This window comes from Podarcis muralis, chromosome 1 (assembly GCF_964188315.1).
Source record: "Podarcis muralis chromosome 1, rPodMur119.hap1.1, whole genome shotgun sequence".
Lineage (NCBI taxonomy): Eukaryota > Metazoa > Chordata > Lepidosauria > Squamata > Lacertidae > Podarcis > Podarcis muralis.
Genome location: NC_135655.1, coordinates 130,644,606 through 130,662,299, shown reverse-complemented (window position 1 = coordinate 130,662,299; position 17,694 = coordinate 130,644,606). Strand labels below are relative to the sequence as shown.

The following is a 17,694-nucleotide window of genomic DNA, read 5'->3' as shown; positions in this document are numbered from 1 at the left end:
TGCAGCTGTAAAAAGGTTCAGAAGCCCTGCAAGAAAAAAAGTTGGCAATTCCTACATGGATTTCTACAAAGACCTTTCAAGTAAGCTTGCTGTGAAAGGGGAAAATCATTTATTAGATCCCCTTTCTCCTCTTCCTTTGGCAATTTAGGCTTCTTCTGTTGCTGTTTCTGGAAGGGACATTTTAAAGCAGAATACAGATAATCATAGCTCCAGAAGTTAAGTAAGCTAAAATCAGTGAACCACAGGTGTAACTCTCTCATGTGGCATGTAAGCTTTCTTTTTTACAGGCTTTTTAATACACGAAGGGGCTTGTCGCTCAAAGCCTTTATAATAACCATTTGAAAGATGATCAAACTCCCTTCCCAACTTCTCATGAGTCTGTTTTCCTGATAGTCTTACTGTATCATCACTGGCTGTGCAGCCTGATCCTAGGCATGTTCACTCAGAGGTCCATGCTCAGTGGTCCTTGCTCCCAAGTTAAGTGTGCATACCTGAGTCTATGCATGTTTGCTCAGATGTTAATACCACTAACTAAATGAACCTGCTCTGAAGTAAAGTACAGTGGTACCTCTAGTTATGGACTTGATCCGTTCTGGGGTGCTGTTCACACCCAGAAAGGTCTGCAACTAGAGTGCCGCTTCTGCACATGTGTGAGGTGCACAGAGCGCTTCTGTGCATGCGCATGCGGCAAAACCTGGAAGTATACACTTCCGGGTTTGCCGCATTCGTATCCTGAAAAAATGCAGCCGGAGACTGACGTAACAAGAGGTACAACTGTATGACTATAGCTGCAGCCCTACAGTGCAATCCTATACATGCCTATTTAGAAGTGAGTCCCATGGAATTCCAAGGGTCTGCAATCCTAGATACCTTGGAGAAAATCCCATTTATTTCATGGGTCTTACTTCTGTACAGAAACGTATAGGATGGCACTGTAAGTTTTGCAGGACGAGAACCCATGTAAGCAATACCAATTTCTCCTGGCCTGCAGAAATCCACAGGAATCCTACAAGGGGAGAGTATTCTTGCCATTTTCTTTATGCTTAGCAGCACAACTAACCATGGATTGAAAAAGAAAAAATGGCCAGGATTCATCTAACCAGTCTCTTGTTTGGGAGCCCTGCACAGGTTCTCACACTAGAGGAATTGGGATTTCCCCTTCCCCCTCCTTGCAAATCTAATCTGGAGGATTGAAAGAACCCCCTCAGAACAGTGAGAGGAGGGTCCGGCAAACTCAAATGCTTACACTGATGGAACTCAGAATTCCACCCGTTGAGGTGACTTGTCAGCCCGGTGGGCAGTTCTCTCGCTTACACAAAATATTTGTTCTCTTCAGAATATCCACTTGGTACGGAATCCTTCTTTGTACTTCATCAGCTTAGTCAAAGTGTCTTTGGGCCTCCTCCCACAACCCATTGCTTCTCATTGCTGCAGTGAGCTGGGCCTCTGGTTCATGAAAATCATCAGAATGATGCACTAATTGATTGAAAGGCCAGTCAGAGTATTTAAGTCTGATTGGATTTAGTGAAGAAGGGGTGGGATGTCTGCAGTCAAATGTTACAGTAAGAAAGTATGATTGAGAAAATGTTTTCCTGGTTATTGCTACAGTGTATAGACTGGTTATGAAAAGATAATAAAATCTGTTAGCATAATGCTTAGAACACAGCACCAGGCAGCAGCCGCAGGTCACCAAAGATCCAGGCAGCTCAAGATTTTACAATTCAAGTGCATCAACACACAATCAACATACAGAATTCTCTTTTAACACAGCAGTACATGGGTGTTGCGTTCTGAACGGAGCCTAAAGGGCTGTCCTCCTTGCCCCCCCCCCCCCCGCTTTCAGGCACTGCTGCACACCCTCACACCCAACTGAAATGGCAGGGACACTTTTCTCGAAACACACGTCACTCCAGGAAGTAGCACCGCATCATGTGGACTGTGGTAATAAGAACCCGACACAATGCCAGACCATAAATACCTTGGCGATGTCTATCTTATCTTAAGACTGAAAACCAGTTTCCACAAAGGCTGGCTTCAATGAGCCAGTGAAGCAATATACACTGAAGATTTACTTTCATCTGCACCAGTTTTTCTCCTCCCGACCACAGCATCTTTCCCCTATCAAGCAGTATTTCTTAAGTCTAGTTCTTCATGCACACATCACCTTGGGCTTCTACCGAGATCCTGAGATGGCAGCACAAACTTTAATCCAGATGAAACAGGGTCCTGCCCTGCGCTATCCAGCCTTCTGGCTTTCACCTCCCATTACATATACCCAGATCTAGTTAAAAAGACACCTTCCAGAGGAATTTCAACAAGGGTATGCGTTGTGTAGGTTAGTCCCCAGGGACGGAAGCAGCTGATAAAACCATGTGGTCCTCGCCTGTATTCTAGTCCTGCTAGAATGGGAAAACTCAGGCGAGGCTCCCTCCTCTGCCTGGGGCTCATGGCGGCTTCGCAGCGGGAGGGGGAAGCGGACATGCGCAGATCTGACCTGCATCCCAAGTGCCAGCCAACACGAAAACGATACCCTGCCTCTTAATGGGGAAGCAAACGGAAGGGGTCTGGGACAGCATGGAGAGGTGGATGGGCCCAGGCATTCATCTGATGCTCCGTAAGGGACGTGTCAAGCCAGGAGATCAAGCTCCGTCCGGGTTTCCTGGTCTACCGTTGCTTTTTCTTCTGCTTGAGGGACTTTCTGCGCTTGAGGATCATCTCGTAGAGTTTGTCCATGCCTTCGGTGAGCCCCTCGCCGATGATGGCGCAGGCGGGCTGGACGTGGTAGGTGGTGGCCGGGGTCAGCTCGTGCAGCGCCAGCTGCTTCTCGATCTCCGCCACCGGCAGCGACTTGGGCAGGTCCTGCTTGTTGGCGATGACCAGCAAGGGGGTGCCCTGGTTCTCGGCGAACTTGGTGACTTTGTGCAGCTCCGTCTTGGCTTCCTCCAGCCGGTCCACGTCCACCGAGTCCACCACGTAGATGATGCCGTCGGTGCAGCGGCTGTAGGACTTCCAGAGCGGGCGCAGCTTCTCCTGGCCGCCCACGTCCCAGAAGTGGCAGCTGATGCCCTTGGCCGAGCCGTTGCTCAGCTTGATCTTCTCCGTGTTGAAGCCGATGGTGGGCACCGTGTTGACGAACTCGTTGAATTTGAGCCGGTACAGCACCGTGGTTTTGCCCGCCGAGTCCAAGCCCAGCATGACGATGTGCAGCGACTGGAAGGCGGAGATGTTGGAGGAGATGTTCCCCATGGCGCCGCGGACGCGCGGGGGGGACGGAGCGCCGGCTCCTCGCCCAAAGAGCCTCCTGCGCCGGGCGCAGCTTCCTCCCGGATCTGGCGGGGAGGCGAGCCTGGCCTCGCTCCGGCGGCGCCTTCTCACCACGCGCCCGGCTCCGAGCGGCGGCGGCCGCCGGCGGCGCTCATGACTCCGCAGCCCTGCCGAGCGCCGAACAAAGGCGGCTCGCCGGCGAGACCTTCCACCCGCGAGGGAGGCGGAGAGACTCGGGGCTCCGGCGGCGGCGGCGGCTCAGCTGCGCCTCCCGGCCCATTCATTCATTTTTCAGGCGGGAAGCAGCAGCGGCGGCGGCGGCGGCGCCCTCCTCCTCTTCCTCCTGGGTTCTGCCCACCTTCCCGAGGGAAGAGGCCTCCTTCCCCGCTCCGCTTCCCCGACCAGGCGCCCGGGAGGAAGCCCCGACCGCGCGCGCGCTCCCAGCGGCTCCTTGCCAGCCTCCAGCCCCGCAACTGCAGTTCAATCCATCAAAGCCCTCCTCCCTCCGTAGCGCGCAGTCCCACGCCCAGCCGGAGAGCGGCGAAGGGAGGGGCTGCACAAGCGCGCGCGCCCCCGCCACGGCCTCCCTCCCCGGCTTCCTCTTCCCTCGGGCTCCCCGCCCACCAATCTCCCGCCCCTTCTCCTTCCCTTCCCCACCCGAGGAGAAGGTGGCCGGCCGGCGTCTGGGCTGTACCACTTTCCGGCGGGAGGTGAGCGCTTCCCGAATGGAGTCACCGTCGTATCCGAAGTAGATGGAACAAAACCCTGAGACTAAGGCGGAAGAGTGGAGATTGATGTGATGGAGGACTGTTAGCATCACAAGGGGACTCAAGGCAGCTTGCAACTGAAATCGAAGCGGCTGAAAACATACAGAAAGAAACGCAGTAACCGAAACACAATTAAACGTTAGTGGGATTAAAATACACACACATAAAAGAACACATAAAATCATTACAATAGAAACTGCCGGGCGGTCACTTCCCCAAAGCCCCTTGGGGCAAGAAAGTCCTCAGCTGCCCGTTGAAGGAGAACAAGGAGGAAGCCCGTCTATAGAGAGGAAGGTCCAAAGTGGGGGGACCAAGAGAAGGGCCTCCCCAAAAGATCTCCAAGCCCAGGCAGGTTTGCATGAGAGAATGCAGTCTCTCAACAGGCTACTTCGTCCTGATAGCTAGTTAAATATGTCCACAAATTTCGTGTGAGCCTCCAGAGAAACATTAAATCATCAGAAGTGGTTATGGGGCAGGCACAGGGTAGCTACTTCAGGGGGATATTTTGCTTTTTGGGAGTATACAGTGGTACCTCTGGATGCAAATGGGATCCGTTCCAGAGGTCCGTTCGCAACATGAATAGAATGCAACCCGCAGCAGCACGTATGCGCATGTGCGGGTTGCGACTCGCCACTTTTGTGCATGCGCCTGATGTCATTTTGCGCGTCTGCGCATGTGCGAGTGGCAAAACCTGGAAGTAACCCTTTCTGGTATTTCCTGGTCGCTGCGGGACACAACCTGAAAAAAAGTATCATGAAGCAAATGTAACATGAGGTATGACTGTACTTCTATCCCACCCATAAGAATCCCTGAAACAACTTGCGTAACATTGTTAAAGTACAGTTATATTTAGACTGGGACGCGGGTGGCACTGTGGTCTAAACCACAGAGCCTAGGGCTTGTCGATCAGAAGGTCGGCGGTTCAAATCCCTGTGATGGGGTGAGCTCCTGTTGCTCGTTCCCTGCTCCTGCCAACCTAGCAGTTCAAAAGCACGTCAAAGCCAAGTAGATAAATAGGTACTGCTCCGGCGGGAAGGTAAACGGCGTTTCCGTGCGCTGTTCTGGTTCACCACATGACCCTGCCACATGACCCGGAAGCTGTACGCCGGCTCCCTTGGCCTGTAAAGCGAGATGAGCTCTGCAACCCCAGAGTCGTCCTTGACTGAACCTAACAGTCAGGGGTCCCTTTACCTTATATTTAGACTGTCTCTATCATTTTGGCCAGAGGTGGGAAAACTCAGGCCTGGGGGTGAGGTGGGGACAAACTAGGTTATCCAGCCTTGTTTTCTGGCACTCTACCTCCCCAGGCCACATCCCACACCAGCCCTGCGTCATCCTCTCCTTGGCTGCTTTTGCCTAGCCAGAGTGGGATGTAGGAGGCAGGCATAGTTGCTGTGCCACACTACTGTCTTGAGTGCAAGGTATCAGTGGCGTAGCATGGGGGTGCAGGGGGGGCCGACCGCACCGGGCGCAACATCGGGGGGGGGGGCGCTCGCACTCGCAGCTCTCTGCCCCTACCTGGCTCACTCACTCTCTCTCACTGCAGTGCTGGCTAACAAACAATACATGTGCTTAGGGGGTAAGGGTTTCTTTAACTAATCTAGTGGAAGAGACTCAAGTGCTAAAATCCACGGGTTAGGGGGCGCAGATTACTTGCCTTGCCCCGGGTGCTGACAACCCACGCTACGCCACTGCAAGGTATCACTGTCTCTTAGCCTCACCTACCTCTTGGGGTTGTTGTGAAGACAAAAGAGGCAGGAGGAAAACCATCAAAGTCCCTCCAAGCTCCTTGTATCAAGGGTGGGGGGAGATAATAATTTGTTATCTTGCTCAGTGGGACATACGTGGGCAGTTATTCGTCCCTTTCCATCTTCACAGTGGTGGAGGCATAGAATGCTGCTGCAGACCTGACGGAAATCCTTCTTCTGAAGCATGTGCTTGGGCCAGCCCATGACATTTTGGCCCTTGAGGCAAACCACAAATGGTGCTGCTCCCCCCCCCCCCCAAGCTTAGTGAGAAGGAGTGAGTGAAGGGAACAAGGGAGGGAGGAGACCAGCAGTGAGTCCTATTCACCAAGAGGCTACTGTAGAGGCAGCGGGGGGGGGGGGGGGCTGCCAAGGGGACAGCAGATCCAGTCTCCAAGGAGCGTGCTGCAGCGCTCTGTCGCTGTCACTGCAGGAGCAGCAGTGAGCAATTCCTTGGAGCCCAAACAGAGGTAACCTCTGCCCCATATAACTGATCACATGATACAGTACCCCCCACCACCACCATTTGAATGGCAATGCCCATCAACATGTGGTGCGGTCCCCTCAAATATTTTATAAGGGACATTGAGCTCTAGGAGTTGGCTTCTATGAGCCTGGATGTGCTGCCCCTATGGATCCTGCCACCTGAGGCGGTTGCCTTGCCTTGTGGGTGGGCTGCTGGCCCTACCCACCCCTTGGCTGGATTAAAGACCTGGCTCCAAGTCTCTAAAGCAAGGCAAAAGAGCACAGTGCAGTGCTGAGAGGCCGTTCAGCAGTACTCATGAGCTGTCGGTCTCAAATACCTGATGAGCCCTTTAGCCAGGCAACCATGGCTATGCGCTGCAGCAGCTCCAGCGATTGCCGCAGGTGGGAAATGTGTTCCTATGGCTGTGGGAATTGGTGGGTTGGGCCATGCTTCTGTTGGGTTCATACACTGTGTTTGTTGGGCGGTTGCATGTCCAAGGAAGGTTTGGTCTGAGGGCATGGAGGAAAGAAATGCCCTTTAGAAGTCAATTTGTTCACAAAAATGACAGAGGTGGAGAGAGCAAATGGAGCAACTGCTTGCTTGGGGGTTATATTTGCTTCAGAACAGACAAGGACAGGTTGCTGCCAGACTTCTCCCATCATTCAGTCTTGCCACACCTGTCATCACATCTCCTGCTGCTTCCCAGTGTGGGAAGGCAGGGACCTTGAGGATAACCTTCAGGGGCCACTATACCAACAGTATATTCTCTCTCATACATCACTGATACACAGCACACAACCATTCATTCTCTATTTCATAGAGATGCAGAGAGAAACTCTTGCTCTTACTGGGTAAAGGATTGTGTTTTGAATTTACCAAACAGCAATTTATTTGTAAAGCTCGGTTGGTTTATCCAGAGGGTTGCATTGCAAAGAAAGACTGGATATTTCCCCATATTTCTAAAACCAGTTTGGAGTCAAGTTTCAGGTTCCATATTAAAATATATAGGTGAGCTTCAAGGAGACAAACAGTACAAAGGATAATGATTAGCAGATACTTCAAATACTTCTGACTGACTAGGACATTCTTGAACGAGGAATGTACACACCCCATACTGACTAACCATCAAAACAGTTCAGAAGTTCAGGAAAACATTATCTTGCCCAATGCAAGGTGGTTCTTTTAAAATGAGATTCAGACGTAATACAAAACACAAGTGAATGAGAAGATTTTATTCTAAACAGCAAGCAATCTATACATGCCAAGCAAGTACCTCAATCTGCCACTTGGAAGTCCTCAAGAAGTGGCAAAGTGACTCCCCAGGTAGCCTCAGTTTGCACAGCCCCATGGCTGGATCAGTCGGTGCACAAGCTTCTCATAAACTATGCCCAAAATTATCTGATTTATAGATAGCTAGCCTGCTAGCCTCTGTGGCTTGCCTGACTGGCCACATACAGATTACAATTTATCTTCCAGATGGATGGCCCATACACAGCTTTGTATCGGTAGCAATTTCTAATCAGGGATTTTCCAGAAAATGTCTCGGTTGCACACCCATCACAACACCATCTGTAAGCCGAGGCAAAAGGCTCCTGGAAGTCAAAGAACAACCTTTTGTAACAAACAGCTGTCCCTTTGTCTTAAAGCAAACTTTGCTAACAACATTCAAGAGACCTTGGTTGCTAGAGCGATTGGTTGCTAGTGCTGCTGAGCGATTGCTCTTTTTGGCCTTTGAATGGAAGTAGGCTTACCTGTGAGGACGAGATGGTTGGACAGTGTTCTCGAAGCTACAAACATGAGTCTGACCAAACTGCGGGAGGCAGTGGAACACAGGAGTGCCTGGCGTGCTCTGGTCCATGGGGTCACAAAGAGTCGGACACGACTAAACGACTAAACAACAAAACAACAACAAGGCTTACCTGTGCACACCCAGGCATCCAGCTGGCCACCGTGAGACCAGTATGCTGGTGGGCCACTGTCCTGATCCAGGAGGCAATTCTTTTGTTTTTAATTGTCCCATCCAGAATAGATTACTGAAATAAACTTTAAATAGGCCTGCCTTTCAAGATTATTTGATGCACTCAGCTGATGCAAAATTAGGCAGCTGACTTCCTTTAGGGACTAGGTGGTCAGAACATTTTATGCTTATAATGTACTAGTTGTGCAGGTTGTCAGTGCCCTTCCAGCTCAATTCAGAGTGCTGGTTCTGATCTTCAAAGCCCTGGGCAGTTTGGGAGCAGGTTAGTGGAGATCACCTATACCCATATCAAACTGTCTGTACCTTGAGATCTTGCCTAAATGACCACCCAAAAAGGCATGCACAATTGAGCCGTTTCTGCAGTGACTTTCTTCTGAGATTAGGCAGGCCTCATCATCATCAACGTTTACTAGATCCTTGAAAACTTTTATTCTTGAGGACCTTTAGGAGTTAATGTACATTGCTGTTCAATGCTCGGCCTTGGTTTTTAAATTGATTTATAGTTGGCTATTGGCTTTATTTTTAGAATAGTCATTCCATGACTATTTTACATATTGTAATAATGTTGTGATTTTAAGTATTGTTGTAAGCTGCTCTGAGGAGAAACTTTCTCCAAAGGTGGGGTATTAATTTATGGCTTAATTGTATTGAGCTGTATGTAACCCGTCTTGGGAGTCAAAACTGCATGGCAAAGGGTATAAATGCCTCTAAATAAATTCATAGGGAGAATCCATAAGGGGATCGTTTTGTCAGGGAAGCATTTTCCTTTGCCAGATGGAATAATCCCCCTCTCCTTTGCTTGCTGTGCTGTTCCAGGGGGCTCTCCAGACACACACACACACTCCGAGTCAGTTGTGGAGGAGAGGACAGAGAGCCGCCTTGCTCATGCAGACATCCTTCTGCTGACAGGACTTGAATCCTGCCCATTTACTGTATTTTTTAAAAAAATAATATTTATTGAGTTTCCAAAAATTTAAACACTACAAAAAACAACAACAAAAACAACAACAAAAACAACACAATACAAAAACACTACAAAACACTAACACATAAGACAAATAAAACAAAACAAAGACCATTTACAACACATTAAACAATTTCAATGTCATATCTTTTCGTTCGCTTATTTCCACGACTTCCTCACACCTCCCTTTTTGTATTCCACATCAATTAATTATTTCAGCAATTCCTTTCCATCTTCCTCTGTTTCCTTTCCTATAATTATCTTAACACATTCTAACCTTATTTTGTTCCCTTTAATGCTCTATTAATCTATTTATACTTAATTCCTTATAACATTTCTGCTAAAGCCATATAACTTCATTCCAACTTTGTTCTAACATTCATTAATTTTGCAATATTTCTATAAATAGTCTTTAAACTTCCAGTATTTTCCACCAGCTCTTCTCCCTGGTCTCGGATTCTGCCGATTCTCTCAGCCAGCAAAAAGCAGATGATTCACAACAAAATTTAGGGGTCTGGCAGGGCAAGTCCACCTCCTTCTTTAGCATCCGTTAACATCTTAAATTTTACTCGAGGCTTCCTGCTCTGCCAACCAAATCTAGAGGCGTCCCTCTGCCACCTCCTGAGACAATCCCTCCCATCCAAAGCTTGCAATGTTTGAAACAAAAGTGACATCCCCAACATCACAGCAACCCTCGTCCCCACCACAGCAACTCGTCCCAGCAATAACAACTTCCAATTTGACCCTATTTCCAAATCCCCCTTCTCTTCAAGCCGACGTCCTTCACAGTTGCCCTTGAATAGATTCACATTTCTGGAGGTCATACTAACCCCCAAATACCTCTCTTTCTCAACCAAAGTTGGTCCTATCTCCTCCTGAAACTCTATCAAGCTTTTATTTTCCTCAGGTAGGGCTCTGATCCTCAATTTCATCTGTTTCTCTTTAAGTTCAGTCATAACAGGTGTCAGCTTGTATTCCTCAAGTTGTCCTTGTATGGATGAGACTCTCTCCAGTTGAATTACTTTAACTTCAGCAGCAAGGGTTTCCTCCTTAACTTCATCCGCAGTTTGCCGTATCAGGGTAGATTCCTGTATCAATTTCTGGGTGGTTTCTGTATTGGTATTCACCTTTTGTCCCAGGTTATTTAAACTTTCTGCCATCAAGTCATTTTTAATATTTACAGCATCCACTTTCATATTTATCACATCTATTTTCTTATGAAGCTATTCCAGCGAGTCACTTATTTTCACTAATACAACCGCTAAGGCCTCTTCTGGCGACATTCCGTCTTTCCCATCTGCCATAACACTCAATAGATTCAAGGTCAGTCTCACAGTCTCACGATTTTTATCTTACAGCTGGAAATTTCCCAGCCCAGATCTTATATAGCCGCCAGTTTCAAGAACTTCCACTAGAGGGAAACAGTTTCTATTTGTATTGATAAATAAAATCCTCTTATAAGCACAGTTCAGACGACCCAAAACTAGTTTCAATTTTCAGTTACTTTCACTGCTGGAGACAGTAGAAACAATGTATCTTCTCTTATGCTAACTGTCAATGAACGATCCAAACGCTGTCAATAAATGTCCCACCAAACGTCGGACCTACTAGCAGCCCATTCCCAGGGTCCAAGCGGCGGTATTTTACCTCTCTTGGTCTCTTCCGCAGGCAAACTCAGTCCACAACTCCCCCCCCCTCTTCTCCTGCCTCCAAGGGGGGATTGTATTCTTTACTTATGAAAATTTAGTCTTTTACAAAAAGCTTTCCAAGACTTCAGCTTGCAGCCTCAATTGCTTCAGACTATTTACAAAAGGGGAAGGTGGACTTCCTGTATTGAACCTTCCCCGTTTCGATGCCAAATTAGACGTTTTAAAAATCCAATTTTCCCGATTAAGCTCTATTCACGGGTAGTTACTTTAGAGTCAAATTGTCCACAGGAAAAAGTCAGCGCTCTCCAACAGCTATGCGGCTTCGCTCCGTGAAAGAAGCAGATGATTCGAAGCACCGCGCCGCCCACCCCACGTCGCTCCGGATCCCCGAAACCGGGTTTCCCCGCGAGTGGGGGAGGCGCAGAAGGTGCCCACCGAATCCCACGCTCACAGGCTTCTCCCGCCTGTGATTTTTGACGGGTCTCCGCCTTCGCCGTGGCGGCCAGACCCAGATTTCCACGGAGCTGATTCCTCCCGATCAGAGGAATCCAGCCATTGCTGGAGGCGCCTCCCCGGAAGTCGAATCCTGCCCATTTAAAGGTTACACACAACCACTCTAAGCAGCAAACAATAAAATGGAGTAGCCTTGTAGATATACAACTTTCAGCAAAAAGTACAGTAGCCTTTAAACTCCTCAAAAGGATTTTGCTTGTCCATATTACACAGGCTGATGCATCATTTGTGTATTATTACTCCAAAGCAACACAAATTACTTCTGCAAAAACAGAGCCAGACAGAGTGGAACAATCTGTTAGCAGTATTGTGTGGGCTCCCTGTAAAAACCCAGTGACCATATAAAGGAACTAGGGTTAAGACCACAGATTCCTCCCACTTCTCTGCTGCCACCTTGCCCTGCCCTCTCCCCACCTAATGAGTGTGGTGATACCAGCCGCAGAAGGACACCACTGTTCCCCCCCCTTCATCACAGCCATGCTAGCAAGAGTTATAGACCAAAGCACCTGGAGGGCACCAGGTTAGTGGTCAGTGGAGGCCGATCTAGATATTGCTTGAGGAGTTTTAACTGGCTTGGGACTTCTTATCTTCCTTTCAACCAGTGCTATTTCCTAAAGAAATGTTTAGGAGTACTCCCATTTTCCCACTCATATTGAAATACTGCCCCTCAATGAGGCCAAACTTGGATTCACAAAATGTTTAGGGGTATGCGTACCCCTGCATCTTCCCCCCAGAAAAAAAGCACTGCTTTCAACTCATTTCGCTCTGCTTAAGCTGTGCATAAACAAACCTGAGAGATTTTGGCAACAGAGCTGTTATTTTAGGAGAACAACATGCACCATAAGAAATCCTGTGAGGGTTATGGGCAAAAAGAACTATTATCTTGCTCCACTGTGTTTCATGAGCCATAGAATGTCACCCACTGGGCTGCTAGTTGTCATTACTGCAAAGTGGCGAAATGTTCTACCCTGAATTCAGCTATATTACAGAAGAGAGATTGAAAGGGACATAGTTTCCACTTCACTGCTGCAAGAGCAAATGTAAGACATCTCCTCAAAATAGTGTGGCTTGTGCAGAGCTTCCTATCAAAAGCCTCTAAGGTGTAAGAGGATCTACTGGTGAGTCAACAAGGAGTATGTATGGCATTGTGCTATTATGCCCAGTGGATAACTGTGGGCTGCTATATGTATTAAGGCTCAAGTCTAAGGCACCACAAGAACATGAGTAGGCCATGCTATCATTACGTCCTGGGATTTTGGGACCCCAAGAAGGAGTGTTGCCCATATGATACACCCTTGTAGTCCTGGAACACAGCAAACTAAAGTTCAGCATTACTGTCAGGTTTCAAACAGTTGGTGGTGGTGGTTGTTAGTGTAAGATAAGCAACCTGCAAAATCCTGGATTTCTGGGATGGTATTGCTTGCCTTTCAGCTACTTTGTGGCAGAGATCTAGAATAAGCCTTTCTTCCACCCCATCCCCTCCGGGCAGCTTCTTAGCATCTGTCCCCAGCTGTATCAGAAATGCACCCCATAATAAGACTCATATACAGTGGTACCTCGTGTTAAGAACTTAATTCGTTCTGGAGGTCCATTCTTAACCTGAAACTGTTCTTAACCTGAAGCACCACTTTAACTAATGGGGCCTCCTGTTGCCACTGCGCCGCCGCTGCACAATTTCTGTTCTCATCCTGAAGCAAAGTTCTTAACCCAAGGTAATATTTCTGGGTTAGCGGAGTCTGTAACCTGAAGCGTATGTAACCCGAGGTACCACCGTATGGCTGAATGTAGGGTCCAATTTAAAAGAAGACCAGAGCTTAAAGCCAATTTGCTCCTCTGTGTAGGAACTGGAATTAAAAGTATTGCTAGTTTAATGAGCATTGTGTGTGATGACCCTGTACATATGTCGATCCTTGTATGCCCATGCAGTGTGCTTACTTTGGGAAGCCAGAGCCAATATGGCATCCTATCCTAATGCCCATTTATGCACATGTGTAGGATCACACACACCCTCCGCTCCAGGCATGGAAGGATAAATATTCAACATCTATTATGTAATGGTTTGAAGACCTTCTTGCCCTTGCAGAATGGAAGATGGAAGTTGTATTTCCTAAGAAGTAGATAGAGGCCACCTGGGCTTTGGTGGGCAAAAGGTATTTCCCAGAGCTCTCCTAAACCGCCTGCTTGTTCTTTCAGAAGGAATGGGACCTCATCTGGACAAGACAAAATCCCAAGTTATCAGATCTGGGAACCACTTGTAGCAGACCCACCCTTATAACTGCCCCTAATTAAGTATAGCAGACCCACCACACCATATGCCAATTAAACAAATTTCTGCAATTTACCACAGGCTAACTTGTGGGGGGTCTTGTGTGAGGGAAACTTAGATTCAGGGGATCTCAGTCAGGAGTTGTTCAAACAAGAAAAGTTTTATTTACAAAAAAGACTTGGTGTAACGAAGTTGTGTCAAGAGATGTGTTCTTTCAGGTAGAAGTTAATTTATTACTTAAACTAAGTATAAAATTGTCACAGGCATTGTATATGTAGCATACGTGTTTCAGTTACTCAGAAATCAGTTGTGACGCTTCAGTTTCTGTTACTTCTCTCTGGGTCCTTTTGCTTAGTTACGGCAGGTTAACACAGCAAAGCTTCCTTCACAATTAACTCATTTGGTTCATGGGCAAGGGCCACTTTCTGTCAGTTACCTGCTCTCTTAGCAATCCCACTCCTGAGGTATTTGAATTAGTATAACAGACCCAATGGAACCCCTCACCCCTCTTAACCGGTTTTCCTAGAAGAACTCTTTTAAAGCCATCGAAGTTGGGGAGGATTGCTGCAAATTCCATAGTTCAACTACCGGTATGTACTTGTGTAAAGTACTTTCTTTCTTTCTTTCTTTCTTTCTTTCTTTCTTTCTTTCTTTCTTTCTTTCTTTCTTTCTTTCCTCAGTAGTTGCTTGTTAGGCCATTTTCAGCTACCAGGGCTCTTTTCCATGCATATATTCCATGCATATTGGGACGCGGGTGGCGCTGTGGGTAAAAGCCTCAGCGCCTAGGGCTTGCCGATCAAAAGGTCGGCAGTTCGAATCCCCGCGGCGGGGTGCGCTCCCATTGCTCGGTCCCAGCGCCTGCCAACCTAGCAGTTCGAAAGCACTCCCGGGTGCAAGTAGATAAATAGGGACCGCTTACTAGCGGGAAGGTAAACGGCGTTTCCGTGTGCGGCTCTGGCTCGCCAGAGCAGCAATGTCACGCTGGCCACGTGACCCGGAAGTGTCTCCGGACAGCGCTGGCCCCCGGCCTCTTGAGTGAGATGGGCGCACAACCCCAGAGTCTGGCAAGACTGGCCCGTACGGGCAGGGGTACCTTTACCTTTACCTTTTTAATGTGGAAGTGGGTGGCAGCAGGCCCCGTTCCTGCCACCCGCGTGTGCGATTCTGCCTGTGCACATGCGAGTCTTTCAGTGCACAGGGCTGGTTCATTGTACACCTGGAGAAGAGCCTTAATGCCTGGAATGAGAATGTATGAGCGTTAAGCATATGAACAAGTGAACTAGAAAAGTCACTGAAATAGAAGGAATCTCAAGGTTAATAAGATCCTATTATGTGTCATGTATTACTTTTTGCATTCATAAATGGATTTGTGATTAGCACAAAACCCAGGCAGATAAAATCAGTTACCTATGGCAAGCACATGCCTGCACTATGACTTTTGCCAACAAGATAAATGCAAATACCAGTTTGGTAATCAATGTGTGTATGTGTGTGTGATACTTAGGAATAGGTTTCTGAGTAGCTTCCACTGAAGGGCAGCGTACACTTTTGTCTGATGGTTGGGGAAAGTGTGTGTGTGTGTAAGCCCCTTACTAATATTTATATGTATACACTGCATTTGTTTTGGATTTTGTGACTGGAAATTTTAAAATTATTGTAAGCTGCCTTGAAGATGCAGGGAGGTGGAGTAAATCTGTTTTAAATAAACTTAAAGGGACTATCAATGTTACATGAAGCTTTGCCTTGGCTTTCAAAAGCAGCATAGCTAACTTTGCTTTTTATATTGCCAGAGTCTTATACACGGCTTTCACAACTCTTTGCCCAACTGAAAACAAACTGAAAACACAGTACTAATATGCCATGGGAAGCATCAAAGGTGCTTTTAAAAAGAGCATTTCTCCTCCCAGTTAGAAGATGCCAAACTTTTCACTAGTCAACTACGGTACAGTATATACATTTACAAAGTCAAAGCATTTGGCGGGTTGAGGCTGTGCCAATATCAGTGTAACACCAGAGCACCCTCTGCTGAGCGTCCGGTGTAAGCAGCAGGATTTCCCATTTTTCCAAAGGACATGTCTTAATTCCCTCCCCATTATGTAAAATGTCAAATAGGAAGCACAAAGGGAAGGGTGATAGAATTCCCCCCAACATCATCACGTTGCTGAAGAGCAAACATTGCCCTACAATCAAATTAGAATGGATTAGCATTTTTATAGTGTTGAAACACCTGCTGCTAGATAATTGAGGAGCCCACAGGGTGTTAAGAAACATTGTGTATATCATTTTCCCCAATTTCAGGAACTCTTGTTTCAGAAACTATTCAGATTAGTAAAACAATTCCTGGAATCACCCCAAATACCTGTGCAATCTGCAATGGATAAATGGTTAAAATGCTGCACCTTTTAAAATGGTGGAAATATTGCATCTTTTCCACCAGTGAAACTGCAATACAGAACCAAACAAAGAATAACAATAAAGTCGTAAAGCTGGGAGAAAACTTTGAATTCACAAGGCCTGATAGTGAGAGGAATGTCGCAGCCCATAGTCGCCTTTGACTGGACTTAATCATCCGCAGTCCTTTACCTTTTTACCTTTATTATGGCAGAAATACACCCAGTAAATGATGTAGGAATTAAAATCAGATGCGTGGATTTTCACAGATAAGTAAGATGTATTAAAAATTCAGTAATTTATTCAGAAATATCTCTAGTTCAGTCAGGCAGCATCCAAAGCATATTTTTCATTTATACATTGCTGTAGGGAATGCTAGGTAGCATATCAACTATTTGTAATGTTTTTTTCTATAAAATATGCTTGCCTGTGGGGTGACCTAGTAAAAGATTGGAAGCCAAAGGAAGCAAATAAAGACATGGTAAAAACAACTCAGGAAATGTCACTCATCTGTAAGTGATTAATACTTTACTGGATAATAAACACAGAAATAACCTTCCGGCTTAGCTGCAGCATGGAAGTCAGGGATAACACTTTGAGCTACAGATTTATGGGGACACATAATTCTTTTCTGAAACTGGATATTTCTGTCGCTTGATGGCTATGCAGAGAAGGTTGAATTGCACATTAGCATTTAAATGTGTGTACAAGCACACACACATGTTTGCCCACATGGATCCAGCAGACATTGCTTCCTCATTCCATAGAGAATGCTGCCATAGTAACAGCATGTTGACATCTCCCTCTATCCCCCCAAATCAGTCTGGTACTCTGAAGTATGTTATTTTCCTAGTGAAATGCAAAATTACAGCAAATGTGCATGCAATAGATGCAGATGAGATTGGCTGTGGCTGGAATAGCTTTATAGTGTCGGCTATTTATGATTGCAAATTACATTTAATAGTGATGCTTAATCTGCATTCAATTAACACTGTTCCTTATAGGAAATAAGCATTTGGAAAGTGCGGTTTTCTAACACAGGCAATATTTTGAGTGGCATTTACTTTAGGATGCAAAATTGCTTTGTTGAGTTCCCTTTGCCTGCTCCCATTGTTGTTGTTTAGTCGTGTCTGCCTCTTCGTGACACCATGGACCAGAGCACGTCAGGCCCTCCTGTCTTCCACTGCCTCCCGCAGTTTGGTCAAACTCAAGTCGGTAGCTTCGAGAACACTGTCCAACCATCTTGTCCTCTGTCATCCCCTTCTCCTTGTGCCCTCCATCTTTCCCAACATCAGGGTCTTTTCCAGGGAGTCTTCTCTTCTCATGAGGTGGCTAAAGTATTGGAGCCTTAACTTCAGGATCTGTCCTTCCAGTGAGCACTCAGGGCTGATTTCCTTCACAATGGATAGGTTTGATCTTCTTGCAGTCCATGGGACTCCTCCAGCACCATAATTCAAAAGCATCAATTCTTTGGCGATGTTGGAGGGAGGACAAGAGAATGATGGTGCCACCCAATGGCATATACAAGGCTAGAGGCAGGATCTTAACCAGGACCATCTCCATCTACAGCTGAGCCTTTTGACATTCCTCTATGCTAGTTTAGCTCTTTTTATCTCTAATTGCCCTTCTGAACTCAAAGGGACAAAGGGATTATAACCCTCCTCCCATTCCTGTGGGTGGTAGATTCTAAT

At 46.9% G+C, this 17,694-nt stretch overlaps 1 protein-coding gene across 1 annotated transcript; it reads right to left on the bottom strand.

Annotated features, from left to right (window-relative positions):
* Positions 1-1,504: 1,504 nt before the first annotated feature.
* On the bottom strand, positions 1,505-3,803 carry ARL4C (ARF like GTPase 4C). The gene has a single exon (XM_028702749.2). The coding sequence runs from the start codon at positions 3,244-3,246 to the stop codon at positions 2,665-2,667; it is 582 nt and encodes a 193-aa protein (XP_028558582.1). The 5' UTR covers positions 3,247-3,803; the 3' UTR covers positions 1,505-2,664.
* Between the last annotated feature and the right edge of the window lie 13,891 nt (positions 3,804-17,694).